The sequence below is a fragment of the Stigmatopora argus genome, chromosome 3 (assembly GCF_051989625.1).
Source record: "Stigmatopora argus isolate UIUO_Sarg chromosome 3, RoL_Sarg_1.0, whole genome shotgun sequence".
Classification (NCBI taxonomy): Eukaryota; Metazoa; Chordata; class Actinopteri; order Syngnathiformes; family Syngnathidae; genus Stigmatopora; species Stigmatopora argus.
The window spans coordinates 9,463,554-9,485,099 of NC_135389.1; the positions used below are offsets into that span (position 1 = coordinate 9,463,554).

The window sequence follows — 21,546 nt, forward strand, 5'->3', positions numbered from 1 at the left end:
GAAGGGGCTATTATGGTCGATAGGCGCCTTTTAACTCACCAGCATCACACTCTGTGCGGGAGTGGAAAATATGATTAGCAGGGGCACTTTAACAAAATCCATAGAGAAAAGCTCTCTATGGAAGAGTGTGACAGAGACGCATAAATATTTGCTGGCGCGAGCGAGCAAAAAAGTGCAACTGCAACTGGGCAGCGTATAGCTGACAACAGGTGTTGCAGTTTACGTGCTGAAAGCCAAAGCTCCCAGTCTCCTCTTCCATGTCGACAAATGCACAAAAGAGGGGACTTGAGAGCACGCTTTCGCCCATGTGGATCTTGCGTCAGCACAGGAAACATTTAACATTAGGGCTGTAATGAACCCATTGAACCTGATGTGTCAAACCAGTCCTCAAAGGGCCGCAGTGGGTGTAGGTTTTCATTCCAACTCAACAAGAGGATACCTTTTGCGTAAGTGTAATCAGTTAATTAAAGTCAGGTGCTACTTATTTTAGAAGACACCTGATTGGTTAAAATGTTGGCACTGGATCAGTTGGAACAAAGACCAGGACCCACTGCGGCCCTTGGCGAAATCGGTTTGACACCTCTGCTTTGAACCATTGTATGTTCAGTTCGGTATTCGTTTGTTCTTTTGGTTACCATTTAATTCTCGGCCAAATAGAGAACCATAAGTGACTCTCCTAGACCTTCTTTTGATATGTCAATATTTCCTGTAAATTTAATTAAAACTTGATTCTGTCTTCTGTTCTTTGTGTTTATTGTCTTTTTATGATTTCTTTCAAATTTTTCACTGGATAATTTTCTTTCTACAGATGTGACATACACACAAAAAGTCAGAAGTTTGCATCTAACTTCTCGTGCTTCAGTTGGACTGAAGGAATGGTGTTTTCAACAGACAGCCAACTGCGAGTGCATTAACTGGCACATGAATATGACCCCCCCCCCCCCCCCCCCCCCACACACACACACACACACACTGTGTGGTTTCTCATTGGTCTACTGTGTCGTCACAGAGACAACAGCTGTCTCTAGGATGAAGAAGCTACTTTGAGGGTGCCAGCCAGTCTGCAGGCCTGCAACTAGAGCGTCCCACAGGAGACCCTAACACACACATACATATACACGCACACACGAGCATAAACATGCATGCACACAAGCACATTCACGAAGGCTAAAAAAAATGTGCATATGGAGAAAGAGAGAAAACTACACACAAAAATGTACATACAAGCACATGCGCACAGTAACACATGCTAAACCATCTCCTCATGCTCTTATGAATGTGCATATTGAGGGCTGCATGATGATTGACAGGTGGGACAGGTGGGTCGTTTGTGTCTATGCGTATATGTGCGTCCCACCTGTTTACATGTGCATGCACACACACACACATAACAGTATGTGCAGTTTGCTATCCCCCTATGACCTGTGACCCTGTGACCAACTTCTCATCCCCATGGGCACGGTTAAATAAAAAAACGGTACTGCCCATGCACTCCACAAGACCCCCACGTACTCTCATCACACACAGCGACTGCGACTCAGCCAAAAACAACAATACAAGTACCTAAGTGAAACATCTAACCTTTCACCTTTGAGCCCACCTTTAAGAGGTAGTAGTATTTATTTTTTACTAAATGTTCTTGTAAATATGTTTTTGACTGTTGCCCAAGTACTGATGTGATACATTGGGTTCATCTCATATTCATCTCAAGATATATCAGCGGTTCCTTAATTTAAGTCCTCTTTGATCGCTAGATTTAAATGGACACATTTATTCCACTTAAAAGTGGAGATATTAAACGATTATAAAATTATTGAAAGACCTGATGTAGAAAAATGGGAAATAAACGCAAAATTTTGGTGATGAATAAAGTAGGAATGGACAGACTGTTTTGTTGACGCCTCATCTTTTTACTATTTCCGGAATATTTAATCAGTCTGTGCATGTCCAAATAATTTGTTGTTTCTGAAAGTGTCGCCTGAGTCTTCATTAAAATAGTCACGCAGGGGCGTCAAACCGGTCCTCAAAGGGCCGCAGTGGGTACAGGTTTTCATTCCAACTCAACAAGAGGATACCTTTTGCAAGTGTAATCAGTTAATTAAAGTCAGGTGCTACTTATTTTAGAAGACACCTGATTGGTTAAAATGTCGGCACTGGTTCGGTTGGAACAAAGACCAGGACCCACTGCGGCCCTCGGCGGAATCGGTTTGACACATGTGATAGTGCACCCCATCCTATCATAATTTTAGAAGTTTTGTGCGTAACAAAAATGTACCCACTGTGTTAAAGAGCGAGTAGGGGGTAATATTGCAAAAAAAAAATGCCTTGAGATAACACTTCCTGGCCATAATATGGTAACACGAATACACAAATTTCAATTGCAATGTGTATTTCTTTATGTCATGTCTCTGCATGCTTTTCTGTGGGTTGGTCAGACACTCGTCAGTGTGAGGGCCATCTGTGTCTCCGTGTGTGAGTGAACATTTGCTGTATCGGTGGCAGGTGCAAATTAGGGTGATCACTGTTGCAACAGTGACCATCAGAAAAAACAACACATGCGATGTGTGCAGACCACTCACACACACCCCTACACATGCACACACAGAACTCCACACACAATTCTGGACTGACAGTTTCAATGTTATCTACCTGTAATTTTGAACAAATACGTTCCTTTGCTAAACTATAATGTGAGCCGCACAAAAGCAAATAATATAATTCTTGTGTGTGTGTGTTGTGACATTTATCAGTTATTTTATTGTATTCATTTCCTCTTTTTTTGCTTATTTTGTATGATTGTATGCATGTGTGTGTTTGCGTATATGTACGTACTGGGTGTGGATATGTAAATTTTCATGGTGCTTAAACAGGTTTGCATATGAATAAGTGTAGTGCAAACGTGTGTGTTTCTGTCTCTTGTTTGTACACATGAGCTTGTGTTGTTATTGTCTGCAGGTTTTCATTTGTGCTCATTTGGTGTCAACGTTGGGCTTTTCCCTAGAAAAAAAGGTACAAAACATAATCGAAGATTGTTCTCTAGGATAGTACATTTAGTTGTGTAATGGTAAAGATTAATGTGTGCGTGAATTCTGTGAGGCTGTGTGCATTAAAGTGTGGCTTGGTGTACGAATTTGTATGACCACAAATACCTGTATCCATTTACTGTAAATTAATTTGTGTATATATGAGTCATGGTTTTTGCCTGGGTGTATGTTGCTGTGTGTTTGAAAGTGTGTTAGTGTGTGCGCGTGTAGTTATTTGTTGCAAAATGTGTAACCTGAGCTGTTGTTACCCCCATTGGTGGGCATGTCTTTGCGGTGTGCGGGTGCCAGCTAAAATCTGTGAAATTGTGAGTGTCACGAAAACCCAACGACAGGGTTTGCGTAGTCGTGCGTAGCGCCGCGTGTTAGCTGTTGGCACGCATGCTGCTATGTAAGCCGATACGTGTGCATGCTTGCTTGGAGGGGGCAGGCCAATGCGAGCAGGTGCCGAGGCAAGCGAAACGATAGAGTTGGCGCTCCCAGCCAATGAACAGCCTTTTTAGCAGAGTTGGGCATCGGGTGTGCGCCCTGCACTGTGCAAACAAGATGTTGTCAACACAAGTAAGTTTGAGAGAAGGTCAGTTCACAACACTGCTTTCCAAACATTTTCAGTTATGCAGTGATTGAAGAAATGCAATAATTAGGAATGGGCAAATGAATGAATGAACACATACACGCATGAATGAATACATAAAGGAATGTATTTATTGCGGAAGTGCTGCATTAATCATATACTCAATCAAAATACCTAGCACATGAACGAATTATGAGATAAATTAGATAGTAAAATAAAGATGCTTGAATAAATAAATGAATACATTTGTTCATATTTTCATGTCGCATCAATGTGAGGTCAGTGTAAATGAATCAATACTAGAATAGACAAAAGTATTCTGGTATTTATGTGAAGGTGTGTATGCCTAGATTTTGACAACATTAGTTAATCCATTAATAGTTATAAAAATCAATTAACCCAAATATTTGCTTGTATGATACATAGGTTATAGTAATTTCTCAACTCAAAAAGTGATCACTTCCTCAAAATACAAATAAAAATTAATCTTCAAAACGAGAGAAAGCGACAGCGTAAACGTGAACTTGCAATACTACATCTTGGCGACATCACTCAACGGTGGACATGGTGTCCTTCACACCCTTCTCTGAACTTTGACGCCGGTCCTACAGATTGACCTCTCCTCCTCGTCATCCAAATGGCATAGGCATGTTTTGATGAGGTTCTTGAAGGATTGATGAAGGGATGTGGTCTCTCATTGACAAGGTCTTTGAGGATAAGGGGTACTGGAGCAGCGGATGGGGGTGTGGGGGTATCAATTCCCTTGAAGGGAAGCAAACCAAAGTCAAGTGTAAACCTTTTTTTTCATTTTCCTTGTCTTGTCTAACTGCTTAGACCAGGGGTGTCAGACTCGGGTTGGTTCGCGGGCCGCGTTAACGTCAACTCGATTTCATGTGGGCCGGACCATTTTAGATATAATATTTAGATTTTTTTTATATAAATGGATTAAAAGAACTGGATTAAAAGCCCTGAATATTCAGTTTTTTTATAGATATAAAACAATGTTTATTTTAGCTTTTTTAAATATATTTTTAGATTTTACAAAATGATTTTTGAACTAAAAACACAGAAAAAATGGATTAAAAAATTACAATTATTGATTTAAAAGGGGGAAAATCAGGAAGTTTAATATACATCTATACTCTTCATTTTAATTTGATCCTAAAACAGAAAGTCGGCACTCATGATTTACTTTCCCGGGCCACACAAAATGATGCGGCGGGCCAGATTTGGCCCCCGGGCCGCCACTTTGACACATGTGGCTTAGACAAAGAGAATGACAATCTGAGTGTCTTTGCGAGCTGAATGGTTTCAACCTGACACTTTGGATTTTATAGAATAATGAGAGAAGAAAAAGCACAATTAACCCGGTAAACAACTTTAACACTGACTAGATCCATCTATTGATCGATCAATGTGATCGATCTGGTTTATCTGTCTGCCTCTAAAATTTGAATTATTTATACATTAGGTGACTACATATATTAATACACGTGTATTCACGAATGAATGCTTCACTTAACGAAATAAATGCTGTACATGAATAAAATTACACAAATCCTTAACTAATACATGTTTATCTGTTGGGGCGAAAATGTTATCTAACATGCAACTTTTCCTCCAAAAGTCTCGTCACTTGGTTGTCGTAGACAGGAGAAAAGTGGGGTCCACAGCTGGCCTTTGGCTTTGAAACACGAGATGGCCACAGGCTCTGCTAGGCAGAGTGATGTGGGCAAGTAAGTGGTGGAAGAAAACAACGAGAACTGACTTTGACTCCACAATTGTGGCCACTGAGGGACATATTTCTTCCTGATTATGATGCCAACACAAAATTTATTCCACTCTGGAATTCCTATCCACAGTTTTTATTAGGCTCCAGGGTACACAACTGGTCAGCGCACCTGTCTCCCAGTTCAGAGGTGGGGAGTTCAAATCCAGGCTCTGGACCTCCCGGTTAAAGTTTGCATGTGTGGAATTTCTTTAGGTACTGCAACTTCCTCCCAAGTTACAAAACATGCAGGGATTGAATAATTGTTAATTGCCAATATGTGTGAATATGACTCTATCTTACGATCGCGCCGAGACGTCGTGGCGCGATCGGAGGGATTTGGACCCAGTAGCGGGGAAGCAGGAGGGGACGAGGCGAATTGTGCTCATGGTAATAACTTTAATGACTCAAAAAGCCTTACAAAATAACAAGGACTTGTACATCCCAAAACAAAACCGCAACATGGAGAACAGTACCTTTGCAGCGATGTATGCAGTATCACGCAGTACAATCCGACAATGAATACCAATTCAGTCGTGTTTAAATACACACATCCGGAAGTAATCATGAATCACTCGCAGGGACAAACGAGCTGCTCCTGCAAAATGGTATGTGCAAAATGAGTGGCTAGCGAACAGTTCGGGATGTACATTGCCTTCAGCCCAAAGTTCTATTAAAGAAGTGCTCATGGAGATGGCATAGTATGAATGGGCTTTTAAGTTTATGTTAGAATTTTTTTTAGCATTTGAGGAGTGTATTCTTCTGCAATTATTATTCTGGCTATGATAAGAAGCTTGTTGAGGCTTTTCAAGATAGCTTTGATTTTGCATCAGCAAGTCCAAAATAAATCATCCCTCCCTCCCTCAATTTCAAGAGGCACCAGAGGTTAGCCCCTCTCAATCCCCCTCTCCCCTTCATTATCCTGTGCAGATGTTGGTTGGTGGGCAGCGAGTGCACGTCTCAAATGTCAGCCATCTAAATGATATCAAAACTCGGCCGGGAAGCGCTAAGCCCGTCTGAGCTCTCGTGTTCCCGGGCGACGTGAGGCGTTCACGGACATCGCGTGGACGGGAGGAAAAGGAAAGCGATCCCGGACGGGACTTAAGTGGAGGATGTGATGCTAAGAACTTTAAGGAGACATAATCCCGGCCATCTGGACCCGCCCATTGTTTAATATTGATGTTGTTATCTCTTATGGGACGGTGGGGGCATGTCAGATCATGGGAAGGGGCTTCTACATTTGTTTTGCTTTCATTTGCAGCTGGATCCTTTTCAGACGGATGGGGTTGACCAGTCTGTCTGGGACAGCGAGGCCTTCCTCGTGGGCCGAGGCACGCTCTCTGGTATCGACGGATAATAATGAGTGGCATTTAATGTTGGTTAAATGAAATAGAGTGTCAAGACCAAAGCAACAAGAGTAAAAAAAAAATCCCATATGTAAGGCGTCTCAAGAACAATTGGCATCATGATCTGTGAACCATTCTGTCCAATTACTAGCTCCATTTCCATTTCAATTTTTACATGTTGCAAAAAACCCCTTCCATCGCTGGTTCTGCAATAACATGTCGAGAATGTTTGGCATATCTTTTGTTTAACTTAGCTGACTCAGACATCTTAAGTTTTCAACTGGGAGGATCGCCTGACATTTACAAAGGGGGTGATTACCTTGAATATTTTTTCGGAACTATAGACAATCATCAGCTAGAAACTGCATTTTCTTTACTTATCTTATATGATATTTGATATTGAACAATGCTAAATACTTTTCACTGCACCATACTGTATATCCCATGCACGGTATGTACATTACGTAATATGTATTAGGATATCCTGCTTCTACAGTGTGCATTTGCATTTAACAGGTACAGTGTGCACATTTTAGTTCCTGGTATTTAAGATAGGGTTATGCAATGTTCCCGACAGACGTAAAAATATGCTCAGTCAGGGTGTGAAGTCCCTTCTCCTGCGTCAGTGTAAGCCTATGGCATAACTATCCATGGGTAACCATGATGAGGTCATGCATTCTGATTGATGTTACAATGGAAATACCAAGGTCTGTGAATACAATGCAAATATTCCCATTGTTTATGAAAGAATGGTTGTAGTATTATATTTCCATAAAAAAATAAGCATATCAATCACTCATTCATTTTCTGGAGCGCTTATCCTCACAAAGGGTCATGGGGGGTGCTGGACCCTATTCCAGCTAAATACGGGCACTAGGCAGGGGACACCCTGTATCAGTGGCCAGCCAATCGCAGGGCACAAGGAGACAAACAACCATTCACAGTCACACTTGTATCTAGAGCCAATTTAGAGTGTTCAACCAGCCAACTCTGCATGTTTTTGAGATGTGGCAGGAGACCGGAAAACCGGAGAAAAGCCACGCAAGCCCAGGAAGAACACTCCACACAGCGAAGACTGACCTTTGATCGAACCCTCGACCCCAGAACTATGAGGCCGACGCGCTAACCTCTTGACCTCTGGGCAGCTTATTAAGCGTATCAGACAACCATGCATAAATCAAAGGTAGAATAGGGAAATAGATCTCCCCCCAAAAAATTAATGTCTTGTTTATTGAATTCAAGATTGATTGAATGAATAAAGTTATGGACTATTTCTGAATGAAGGAATCAATTGCATGTATTCGCCATAATTGTATGTGCTTTCAAATGATTTCTTAATTATTTATTTTCTTTTTTGTTTGATGAGAAGTTTTTATTGCTTTTTAATTCCCTAAATATTAGGTTTGGAATGAATTAATTAACAATTATTAATTATCAACGGGAGTGAAATAATTAATTGTTGTGCTAAGTTACTTGATTCCTCTTGCTTTGTATTGATTTTTTAATGTGTAGCATTAAGATTCAACTGAGGCTTATCACTGTGACTCATCAAGATAATTAATTGATTACTAATCACTGCATTTTCCCTGAATGAGAGAACGACTTTAATGTCTTACCAAATTACTGTGCAAGATTTTGGATGACTGAATCACGTGTTATTTTTGAATGAATGTCTCACTTATGACGAGTGCCGGTAAGTATCATTTACAGTATGCGTGAATGAATGTATTCCATCATTCATCTCATCCGATCATATTCGTGTGTTTTTTTTAACTACAGAGGAGGAGGGCGATTGAAATGTTACCAAGATGCATTGGTGGAAACGCCAACTTCTAAATTTTCAACAGACTTTGTTTTTGAGTTACAAATGTAGCCAATATTTTTTAAGTATATGACATTAATGATATGAACAATACATGTAATTTGTTGTTACAACTAGCAAAGGGGAAAAAAGGGGAGTCTTGTAAAAGGCCGAGTATAGAGATAATCTAGTAAGTTCCCACTACAACAACACCCGATGCCCCGTCATTCCGAGCCATTGCCCAGTGGCGTGATAGATGACTTTATGCCACTATTTTGGGACGGGTGGCGCTACGTGACCTTTCCGGTGGAATTTCTCATCTGACCATTTAATGCATCTGAGAGCTGGTTAGGACGCTTTGGAACATTCTGGATTCTTTCTCCTGGCTGGGAGCTCTCTTTTCGCTGCTCTTTGATGGGTGAATAGTTTATTGGCCTAAGAAATTTATACTTGTATACTGTCTTACATGAAATAAAAATAAACCTTTTGGTTTTTGGTCCAGTTAGAATGAATGATATATAAAATTTTGTTAACAAGAGAAAGAGTTTCAAAAGAAAAACTAGCCATTCAATTTTGCTATGCTTTCACATGCCACACTAGGATCCTTGACCCAGTTCTCCTGACGGTAGTGTCTTTAAAAATTATTTCACCCTGTGTGTATTTGCAAACAATCATTTTCATAAGTTTTGTATCGAGTAATGGCAGAATTGCCTTTCCCCCATGTTGCCTAGGTGCTCCTTTCTAAGTGGTGCCTTATATGCTCAAAACCTGCTCTAAAACCGGTCCCAATTTGTGATCAAGTAGGCAGTTGCCTTTTACAAGCGACTCTGGTCGCAATGTTTGTATTAAGGAAAACCAAAAGTGGAGCCTGTGCAAAACAGCGTTGTGATTAGCCTCTAGTTGTTCACATTTTCTGCTCAGGTGTCCCTTTTTTTCCATTCTCAACATTTGTTCATACAGCTGAACTTGAGCACACAATTTCTCAATTCTTCCAGCAGTGGACAGCTGCAGCGTCAATTACACACATGCAAAGCTTCACTTCAGGGGGATTATGCGCCAAGCTATAGCCTTGGCTTGTGTGTGGGGAGTGTGTGCTTGCGTTTGTAAGAGAAGAGAGCAATGTCTGTCTGTCATGATGATTAGCTGTATATTTGGAAGAATGCAAGATAATACTAGCATGGCAGACAGAATGAGAGAGAGAGGGAGAATATGTGTATGAATTACAGAATGCTATTATTGGGGTGAGAGAGTTAAGTGTCAGAGAATGTGTAAATTTGCAAGAAAGAGTGTGTGCGTGAAGCCATATTGGAATAAGTGACACGTTTTCTAAAATTTGCGGTTACCGGCCAGTACAAGTAGACAGCAGCTGTATAATGATGACGACTCACCGGATTGGGTTTTGGTTCTAATTCTGAGTGCACATCAATTTCTTTTGTCATCGTCATTCAAAACCACTCATCACTTATCATTGTTTTTCTTTTTCAGTCGACTATCTTGTACTTCCTGACTGCTCTATGGGTTGTTTAAATGAAACGATTCTTGCAGTCATAGTGTTTTTTTTAAATATATGGCACGAGTCATTATTAACTAACACTCTTATTATTTCTTAATAAATGTATACATAGCTAATAGCCTAAACTATATGTAGAAAACACGAAGTTATTTGAACAGGACGGTAACCGTAACCAGAACATATCACATTTAAACACTCAAAATGGAAATGTATCATGTTAAAACCATATACTTATTTTCTTGTAAATTAAAACTTATCACAATTATTTTGAGTCTTAACATTAATCATATCATTACAACACGCAACCTTTTTCGTTCACTCATTGTTCACATTGCTTTTCCTCGAGAGAGTGACAGGGGTGCTGGAGCATATCCTGTCTTGACTATGAAGAAAATGTGGGTACACCCATAGACTGTAAAGAATAACTTACTACACATAGTGCAAGTGATGTCATTTACAATGTACACCTGCTCCCATTTGAACCGCACTTTCTGATACAATGGATAAAAATTCCAAAAGATCCTGGAAATGCTTGGGTCTTTCCTGACCCACCATTTTTTAGAGGTACCTTAGGACCTAACGATTGTGGATCAATCAGTTGTTGTGAAGTATCATGTCACCATACAGTACAAGTTCAATGTTTCAACCAAAGTTTAAACAAGTTTATTTAGATGATGAAATCCACCATTTTAGAATAAAGATGAATGTAAATTACCTCAAAACCAGACAAACACTTCCACGATGAGAGGTTGGGCCACCCTCCAGCATTGTTCTGTCCTTTTGAATTGGTCATCCCTTCCGGAATGTTCTCATCTAGAAAAATGTGTTGACACTTTCATGATCACAAAGGTCCAAAGTGATGTCAACACTGTCCAACTGAACAAAATGTCAGTCTGTGAGGACCACCAGGATAAGAACATAATTAGGAGACAGTGGGGCTGTTCAGCTGTCGCCCAGAAGGGGTTTTATAAGTGTTTTTTTGTATTTATTATTTGGCAATGTAGGATTCAGTGTCTTGCTCAAGGAGACATCAACAGTGTCGGCATTCATTTATTCCATGACAATAGGGTCTTTGGTCAAACCCCCTGAGTACTTGTTATGTAATGATCTTGATGCAAGGTAAATCAATGCACTGCTTTGAGGTTTGCTAATGTTCTCAAGGACCTCACTGAGGTGACAACCTGCCCCCTAATTAAACTCCCAGACCTGGTTGGACCAGTCCACCCTGTTTGTTGTTGCTACCCAATGAGACACCCAAGAAGATACACAATGAGGCATGTGGAGAGACAACTAAATAGACACGCAGTAAAACTGTCAGATTGTAGAACTATATAACCGTTTTATAAGGGTTTAATGACCATCAAAATGAATGAGGTAAAAATGACAATAATGGAAGTCTTCTTGTGTGAGTGATTGTCTAAGACTTGATAAAAGTGAAATTCATTGCGCGATTGCCAATCTGGGACAATGTCTAATTCCAAAACTTTTGTTTAAACAAAATTGAACACCCATTTATAGTTATTCTTGCTAGTGCAGACATACAGATATTTTTTTTAGGTTTGGCCTTGTATTGTCTCCCTGCATAGAAACCATTGTTAAGTAAATTACGATCCACTGCAGAGGCAGTATTGAACAAAATGGAACCCCCTCAGCCCCCCAAAAGATTATTGAAATTTAAAGAATGCTTCTGTTTGTCATTCTACAAATGCAGTATCAATCATCCCAGCATGCGGAAGATTTAGGGCTTCAAATAAACTTTGCCTGTCTTGATTGCGACATATTTTTACCATGTGAATGCAAAGAATGATGATTGATAAATTGATTTTTAATTTACTAAATGAACATAATACAGAATATAGTCAACAAAAGTGATTCAAAAGGCATGCCAGCATTTTCTATGTGAACATGAAATATTGTGTGCAACTTGTGGGGAAGACCAAGAAGATTGTGTTGACTCAGACCGAAGAGACTCATCACCTGCAGGTTCAAAGGTTACAGACCACACAAGGGCCCACAACCACTACATGATCACATGAAAACACAGACATACACACACACACCCTCAACCCTACACACACCAGAGAACCCCGTGTAACCCGAGTCTCATTAATGTGCAAAGGTTTAACTCTCATGTCCTCATCACCATCACCACGTTAACTGCTTGATAACAAACACACAGAGCAGACTACACATTCATCTTGGTGTAACACATGCACCCTTCCATCTCCACGCACCACACAGTACTCACACGACACCGACACGCATACACAGTACTCACATAGACATGAACAAAAATGCATACACACAAAAACATGCATGTATAGACCCATTCACACGCACGACGCCATTGCGCTTTCCTTGCATATTACAAAAGAGTGAAGCCCCAATTGTATCTATTCTATATAAGTATCTTAAAAGTGGCCGGGTGTGGGTTAGGGTGGCATTCCAAAGCCCAAAGGCATTCTGAGTCATGAGACACGCATGACATGACTAACTCATTAAAGTTCTTAACCTGTGTCAGGTGTCAACATTCCCAAAAAAGTAAACACATGAATGTTACGTTGATCATCATCACGCAATAAGCAAATTGTTCAACATGTGTGTGTGTGTGTGTATGTGTGTGAGTGTTTATGTGTGTGAGAGAAATACAGCGTAGATATATGTGGGCAGGGGTCCGTCTATACTTGTATGTGAGTGGGGACTTACCCATTAAGTGTGCTAATGAGAGCACTTGTGAGTTGAAGACCTTCAGGAAGATTCTTCACCCAACAGCTGAGCCCCTAAAACTATCCTAAGACCCCCAAATGGGACCACCCAACACCACTACACACTGCGCACATATATAATACATGTCACATTTACTTGTACATTTGTTAACATTTTTAAAGAGTGAAATTTCTTAATGGGACAACGTTTTCAGGATGAATCTGTTTCTAAAGTCACTTTGTCAGGTTGCAATGTTATCAGTTTATATTCTGTTTTCATATAGTGATGCTGTCCCTTTTGTCAGATTGTAACGCTAACGTGTTGTCTTTTTTGATATTCTTTTGCTGTTATTTGGTTGTCATTTGTGATGCTGTCCATTTTTTAAATGCTGAAAGGACCAATTAATTACTGTCAAATGTAGTTGTGCTTTTTAGTCTTTTCTCACATAATTATATCAGCATTTTTTGCCATTTTGTAATATTAGCAACTTCACCTTCCATGTTGTTATGTTTTTTTCATATAATAAATATATATCTAATGATATCATCATCTTTTCATTTTATTCTATTCCCATGTTCTCAGATAACCATGTCAGCACTTTTGTCACATTGCATCTTGACATGTTGTAATTTTTTACTATTATGTATGTATATTAAAGATATGCAATTTCCATACGTTCTGATTTTGTCATTAATATCTCATCTCATTTTCTGAACCACTTCATCCTCATTAGGGTCGCGGGGGGTGCTGGTGCCCATCCCAGCTGACTCCGGGCCAGACGTGCTAACCAGTTGCACCGCCGCCCTTTGTCATTATAATGTCAGTACTAATTAATATTATGTATCACAATACAATTGGATTTATTTTATAATGATGTAATGTTGGATTTAATATTAAGTTGTAGGATGAACTTGTTTTAAAGTTGTGTAATTAATTTTCATTTTATATTTTGGTCAGCTTGTGCTCTCATATAGTCATTTTATAATTTTTCAAGTTCTAACATCACTTCTTAATGTTCATTTAATCATGTATAGCACTCACCATGTATACAAGTAACATTACACATGCATGCACACATGCTCTCCCACGCACAGCAAATGTAGGCTAACATGATGCTGACAATGACATCGGCTGCAGCTGATTGTGCGTTGACAGCTGCAACGTCTGTGCCGTGTAAAAAAAAAAAACACACACACACACACACACTTAAGTCCCCGTGTGTCCAGGTGATCACGGACTGGTCCAAGGGGGTAATGATGTTAGAGGTCTCGGACCACCTCCACTGAGCTAGCAGCCTTTCTGTCAATCAACAGTTATGTTGACTACTACTTATTTATTATGTTGACTACTACGTTCTTATTTATTATGTTGACTACTACGTACTTATTTATTATGTTGATTACTACTTATTTATTATGTTGACTACTACTTATTTATTATGTTTACTACTTATTTATTTATTACTATTGATTATTTACTGTTTATTGATTATTTATTATTTTGTTTGTTGTAGTTATTTGTGAACTTCCCTAATTTTTATTTTGTTGACTACTTATTGTGTTGATAATTTATTTATTTATTACATATTTTTATTTATTCCTTCAAATCTCATTATACTTTTACAATGAGAATAAAATGATTCAATTCAATAAAGAAGGGGGAGGGGGGTAATCAACTCAATTGACAGTATCACCAAATATTTTAAATGACGTGAGGAAATGAAACAAATCATTTGCAGCACCACTTGGGTATGCTTCTGGCTTTGACAATAGTTAGTATATGTCCAATGATGTATTTCTATTATTTAATTTATCCCGTTTACATCTGTAGCACCATCATTACTCAAGAGGAAGTTATGTAGCATACAGTCACAATCAGGTTGCTCATCACAATTCATGCCTTGCGCAACATGACTGCCATACGAAGGAGCCATCATAGTGTTGACGTAGCCAGGAAGAGAAAAGTGGCGATTCTAGCAAATCGGTTGGTTCACTGTTGTCCCAAGCACAAATTCATCCATTTCTGATCATTGCACAAGAAAGTGTGAATTTTCTCGTTTTAAGGAGGAAGGGGTGATTATAACAGCTGTGAAAAGGTTTTGAAAAGTCTTGATGTTCCAGTTTTTGTTCAACTTTACGTCTTTTGAGTCTGTATCCGTTTTTGCTACCGCAATCAAAATGGCGCTGTTCAATTGGCAGCCGGTGGCAGTAGCTCCGTCCACTCTTGCTTGTTTTGTGGTTTTGCTGCTTTTCTGTCTTAATGATTTGATTTGGTGATTCTTAATGATCCCATTTACTTTGATTTGCTTTGTACTTTGTGCTTTTGCTTTGTTGTTATTTGCGACTGTACTGTCTAACTTATAACTATGCCTTTTCTTGCCACTGTTACAATGAAATTTCCCGAATACGGGATGAATAAAGTTATCCAATCCAATCCAATGTTCATAAATACAGTTCCACGTAAAAAATGCATTGAGATATCATTTTGCTTATTAGCGAGAGGGGTAAGAGACACTTTTTGAAGCTTAGGAATCTGCAAGAAAGCACATTCATCAAGGTCTCCTGCGCTGAGACTTATGTGTATCTGTCCAGCAAACCACAAAGATATTACTACGCCAGCACCACTGCTCTGAAATAGACCAAGATTCAATTTCGCGACCCGCCCCCTCCATGTTAAATTCATTCACGCTTTGCCGCTCGTTCCAAAATGGCCATCAATGCTCTCGGCTGTTATGAACGCCTCTCACACATTCACAATGAATGGGTTTCCGCAAGGAAAAGGGTGAGCTGCTACTTTCAGCGTGAAAAGGCCTGTAGTTATTAGGAAACTTGCTCAGTGATTTTCCTATGGAAGCTGACGAAAATGAGCAATGTAAATATAACATACATGTTAATTGAAAACCTTTTTAGTGACTAACTACCGAAATTGGGAGTGGAAATCCAGGGTAAATATGTATATATAGTTTGTGTTTGTATTTATATTAGTAGTTGATTGTATACAATACATAGTACTAGTAGTACATAATTCTGAGGTTACATATGAAGGATATGTCCTAATATTAAAAAAACATTACAAAAAATTCACGTCTGCCCTTTGGCTATTCTATGGTTGATCCAATTCTCGCGCTGGTGAGTACAAAGTTCAGACGAGAATATACGGATGTTGAACTGGATATGTGTGTGTGTGTGTGTGTGTGTGTGTGGATGGAGGTGGGGCTTATGGTGGGTTATGTGGGGGTACCGTAATTGGATCCTAATTGCCATGAAGTCGTAAAATGGCTCCCATCGCCCCGATTGGCCACCCTCACACCCACGTCAGTCTCCAGGCTGCGCCCACATGCGACTTCGCAGGTATAAGAGGCTCAGGCGGGTGTTTGGGGTCCACATGAAGTTGACACCCCCCGTCCCCTTTCCCACATGAATCCACTTTAAATTCGCTGTGTACTTTTTCTGCTGGACTTTCGGTTGCTGGTGGGGAATCATGGAGCTCTCGGACATCTCGTTCAACATGGCAAATTCGGGCGTGGCCAATTCGGGGTGTCCGGGCGACGAATTCTACGATGACCCGTGCTTCAACACGAGCGACATGCGCTTCTTCGAGGACCTAGACCCTCGCTTGGTCCACGTGGGCCTGCTGAACAAGCCAGACGACTCATCGTCGTCATCCGGATCTTCGCCTTTGCATGGGCACCACCACAACATGCACGCGCACCACCACCCGGCGGCGGGCGCCAACGAGGACGACGAGCACGTGCGCGCGCCCAGCGGGCACCACCAGGCGGGCCGCTGCCTCCTGTGGGCGTGCAAGGCGTGCAAGCGCAAAACCACCAACGCCGACCGGCGCAAGGCCGCCACCCTGCGAGAGCGCCGCCGCCTGGGCAAAGTGAACGACGCCTTCGAGACGCTCAAGCGCTGCACGTCGGCCAACCCCAATCAGCGGCTTCCCAAAGTGGAGATCCTGCGCAACGCCATCAGCTACATCGAAGCCCTTCAGGCGCTGCTCCGTGCCGGGGCGGCCAACAGCCCCGGTGCCCCCGGAGGAAATGGCCCTCAGCACGACGCCTTCTACCCGCTCGTGGAGCACTATAGCGGGGACTCGGACGCCTCGAGCCCCCGGTCCAATTGTTCCGACGGCATGGTGAGTCCAATTTGCCTTTGAAAACAAGGACCGGAAATGTCACATAATGTGTGAATGTTCAATAATCCGATCTTTCGAGTTGTAGGCCCCTTATGCACTTTGCGGTTGGAGTAAAATCCATATTGTTATTGCATATGTATATGAAAGAAAAGACCAATATTCGTCATTAAAATGTAAGTACATCTTCGCGGCGGGTAGCTATTTTTAATGAGAAGGTGGATAAGGAAGAAATGGAAAGAAACAACAAAAATACAATATCAACCGAAAAAAACGTTTAATGCACTTCATTCTATTGTTTGAGATATTTTACTTAATTTATTTTTCATTTCTAATTTTTGTACAAAAATAGAATATGATGACGATTATAATAGCAGTATGCTGTTAACTGGTTTCAAAACGTTGGCCTGGAAATTATTAAATGACAAATGTAATACATATCCACAAGTGAGGCCCAAATGATTTTTTTTACACAGGAGAAATTAGCAGAATGGATGTAAATATGGCAAGATAATGATGACTCAAAAACAAAAAAGAATTCTAAGATGCATTTAGAAAAAAAGAGTTATTTAATTATGCTGATTCAATACTAACGTTTTATTTCCAATTTCTCAGTTTTCACGAGAACAAAACTTTTACATTTTTAATTGAATTTAATTACTGTATAGCATTCAGGGAAAACAGACTCTTCCCAGATTTGACTATTTATGATTATACTATTAAAAATTTGATTTTAAAATCCCATCTGAAAAGTTTCTAATATTTTTGTTTGAAGTGAATTTTTGTCATGATCCAAATTCTAACAACTTTTAAAGAAAATGAGACATCAAGGGAACGGAAATAAAAGTCATTTTTACGAAAATTAACGTGGCAATATTGTAATACGAATTGAACATGTTAATTGTTTAATCAAAGGTAATCAAATCATATCATCTCATTTGGAATTTTGTTTTACTTTTCTGATTTAAGTTAGGAAAGATACTCATCGACATTAATCTGTACTGATAATGATTCTTTTATCCAAATGTCCAAGTTAATTTACATTAGAAATTTAAGTTATTTCTCTAATGTTTTAATTATTAATTATATTGAAAATACTGCTTTGTGTTGTTGTCCAGACGGACTTTAACGGGCCGGGCTGTCCGTCATCGACTCGAACAACTTTTAACACGGCCGGCTTTTTGAGCATCACCAACAGCAATGAAGGTAAGATGGAGGGATGTCACTATTCAAAAATAAGAACTGTTATATATGTGTAATAAGTGCAAAAGAATGATTGGCTTTATTATAAAGACAACACAAGGCAATATGCATGATTGTGAATCGTATGGTTGCTTAATATATTCAATGACAACTTCAAATCTTTAGTAAATACAAATTTTAAAACAGCTAAATTATTTTTACAAACAAACACAATTTGATAAAATATATCATCAACCCGAACAGTTTTAAGAACACAAGGTGTGTGTGTGTTACTCCAAACTTCTATTCTGAATACAGTTCTTAGAACAATGTTTTTCACTTGCTTTTATTGTATGATAAATTGACCCCCCCAAAAAGTATTCTCTTACGTGACCCTTTCCATCGCTGCCCTTGATCGTCGCGGCCATTTTGCAGAGGGGTTTCAGGATTTTTTTTTAAAGGGGTGGCCCACCAAAAACAGGCAACTTGAAGTACTTGCATTTCACTGGCTAAAAGATAGCCAACTTTAATAAAATGTTTCCCCCCACCCCAGTTGAAAATACTGGCTTTGATTGATGCTTTTCTATATTACTCAAAAGATTGTTTAAAATAGCACTAAAGTGTTGTATTTTATAACATTCAAAGCCATTTTGCTGCAATTTGATTTGGATATGCCCTAATTTGATTTTTCAAGTTGCTCTTTGTTGGCCAAACATAAAGATTCTTATTAGGGTGGTTGGATCCAATTTGAAAATACAGTATTGGTGTGTTGTTTTGTGGTCATTGGCAATGTGTGACTAAGACATATAGCTAATTATAATTGTTCTGTAAAGACAGCATGCTTAGCAATTTATTATACAAAAGTACAATTCCTTCACTTTACAATCCCACTTCAGCAGAATTCCACAGGTTCACACATATCAGTCAAGCTTTGGCTAGAACTTCCTGGTTCCAGAATGGTCAGATATTCCAATAAACCAATCAATCGATAACCAGGCAAGAAGGTCAACTTTGGCTGGATATCAAGCCAAGCAAACTGGCTAGACGAGGGACATACACAAAAAGTTGATTAAGTGCCATCTTTTGTCGCCAAGCAAATCAGGCAAAGTGTTTTAAACAGTGAACAGCGGCAGTAAGTGTAGGTTGCGGGGGGGAAAAATGACAGACAGGAAATGGAAATGGAAAAATATTGTACTAAACAACAGTCAATGCACATGTATAGATTTAAATCCTGCATCTTCTGTAACTGTGTGTAGCACCCAATTCTTTCCATGCCAGTGCATGAGGACGATTATGACGAGCACCCATCAACCCAGAGTTATGAAAAGCACAGCTGAAGAGCGTGCATGCCTTCTACTGACTGAGTCGAAACTTACAGGCTACAATAGCTGGGCAGTTAAAAAAATATATAATCAGCTCTGAGAAATACAATATTTGGGCTCTGAAAATTGCTAAATAATAAATACATAAGTAATAAATAAATAAGTAGTCAAAATAAAAAAATGTCGTCGTCTACAAAATAAATAATAAGTAGTCAACATTGAATAACTGGGAATGGTAGGCTGGTTGGACACTAAATTGCTCCTAGGTATGGGTGTGAGCGTGAATGATTGTTTGTCTCCCGGTGCCTTGTGATTGGCTGTTCACCAATTGAGGGTGTCCCCATCCAAGTGGCTGTTGTTGGCTTGGATTGGCTCCACAATTATAACCCCCAATCAGACAATTGTTTCTTCTTGCCTCATCAACACTTCCTGAATATTCTTTCAGGCCAAACCCAAAATGATTTTTAGGAGAGGTCAAATAAATTATAAGATTTTTATTTATGTATTTATTAATTACATAGCAGTATACTGGTGTGTACACATGGTCTTCCAAGAAGTCAGTGGTTTCATTCAAACAATTACTGCATATGAAATGTAAACATGTTGACATTTCAAGCAATTTATCTAAAATCATTAGTTAAATATAGTATTTATTTTGCTTTATTTAAGAGAATTAGGTCATTTTAAGAATCATTGGTGACAAATAAGTACTAAAGATTAAGATTATTTTCATGCAATATCTATGTACATTTTTGAGTATTCACGTAACCCTTAAATATAAATTGTCACCTCTTTTGGATACTAAATACTTTTTTCTTTTAAATAAATATGATTTGTTACATGTCCTCACATTTAAGGCACTGTCAGCATCCACAAATTCATAAATTTGCCTGAAAAAAATGAAACAACATGGGCTTAAAAAAAACAGCACAAGTGGTCTAAATCTCAACAGCCATCAAATTAATCAATAATAAAATAAAGCCATCATTAAAATCCATTTAAAAATAAAAGCCAAATAACAATTCATCTTTGTCACTTTAAGATAAGCTTTTTCACTGTTCCTTTCAGTTAAAAAAAAGACAAAAACAAAGTTGTCAGCGGCCCATTTGTCAAGAAGTCTGACCAATAAGATAATTTCATCATCTACCATCCTGTGTTTCAGGTGCCAAATCTGAGCGAGCTTCGGTGGTGTCCAGTTTGGATTGTTTGTCCAGCATCGTGGAGCGAATCTCTACTGACAGCAACACCAACATTACCAACAGCACCAGCAACTTGGTGACGCCCAGTGATGGGCCCTGCTTGCCGAAAGTTGATACTCAGACTGAGGACACCGCCGCCCTTGCCCCCGCTGGCGATGGTAACACCCTTAGCGGTGAACGCGACCCCAACCTCATATACCAAGTCCTATAGGTCCACTCCAAAACTACAACAACAAAAAATGGAATTCTCACCACAAATTAACCTGTTTATTAAATATTCGGTGTAACTGCAGAACAGAAGTGCATTGCTGACAGAACAGGGGGAAAAACACTTCCAAACATGGTTTTACATTTTAATGTGATAAATTTTGTACTTTGGTGTGGTGAGTTTGACGTTTTAATGTGAAAATTGTTACGTTTCAATGCGACAAGTTTAACTGTCCTAAAAACTATCGTTAAAGTATTGCTTGTAAACAGTCACGTATTTTAAAATATTTAAAACACTTCTGTAATTTCAGCTAATAAATCAAATAGACAAACAGTCTGTAAATACGACACATACAGACACATTTTCTTTGTTAAAAATGTCACAATACAAGTAGATATCTTTTTTTTTTTTTAACACTACATTATAATTAATTAAAAATAACTCTGCACAGAGACAAACTACAAATATTTAATTTAATCTATAGTTTATGTTAATCTAAGTCTACACATGTTAAACATAAAAAAAAAACCCACATCAACAGATGTCAATAATGTCCCAAAAATCATGGAAAAAGATCAGCTTGACCATACCAAGTTTGTTCTAAGTTTTAAACTCGTGATTTTGAATAATTATTTACAGCCATATTATTTAATGCTTCCATACTTTTTTGTTTTGTATGTTTTTATCAATAATAATGGTAGCATTATATACAAGGATGAATTAGCATCACTGCAAGATGTCTACTTTTGGTG

The 21,546-nt window shown here is 39.1% G+C and overlaps 1 protein-coding gene across 1 annotated transcript; it reads left to right on the forward strand.

Moving 5' to 3' along the window:
* The first annotated feature begins 16,226 nt into the window (after nt 1-16,226).
* On the forward strand, nt 16,227-21,028 carry myod1 (myogenic differentiation 1). The gene is made up of 3 exons (XM_077596393.1): nt 16,227-16,886; nt 18,002-18,089; nt 20,550-21,028. The coding sequence occupies exons 1-3, from the start codon at nt 16,230-16,232 to the stop codon at nt 20,795-20,797; spliced, it is 993 nt and encodes a 330-aa protein (XP_077452519.1). The 5' UTR covers nt 16,227-16,229; the 3' UTR covers nt 20,798-21,028.
* The last annotated feature ends 518 nt before the right edge of the window (nt 21,029-21,546 follow it).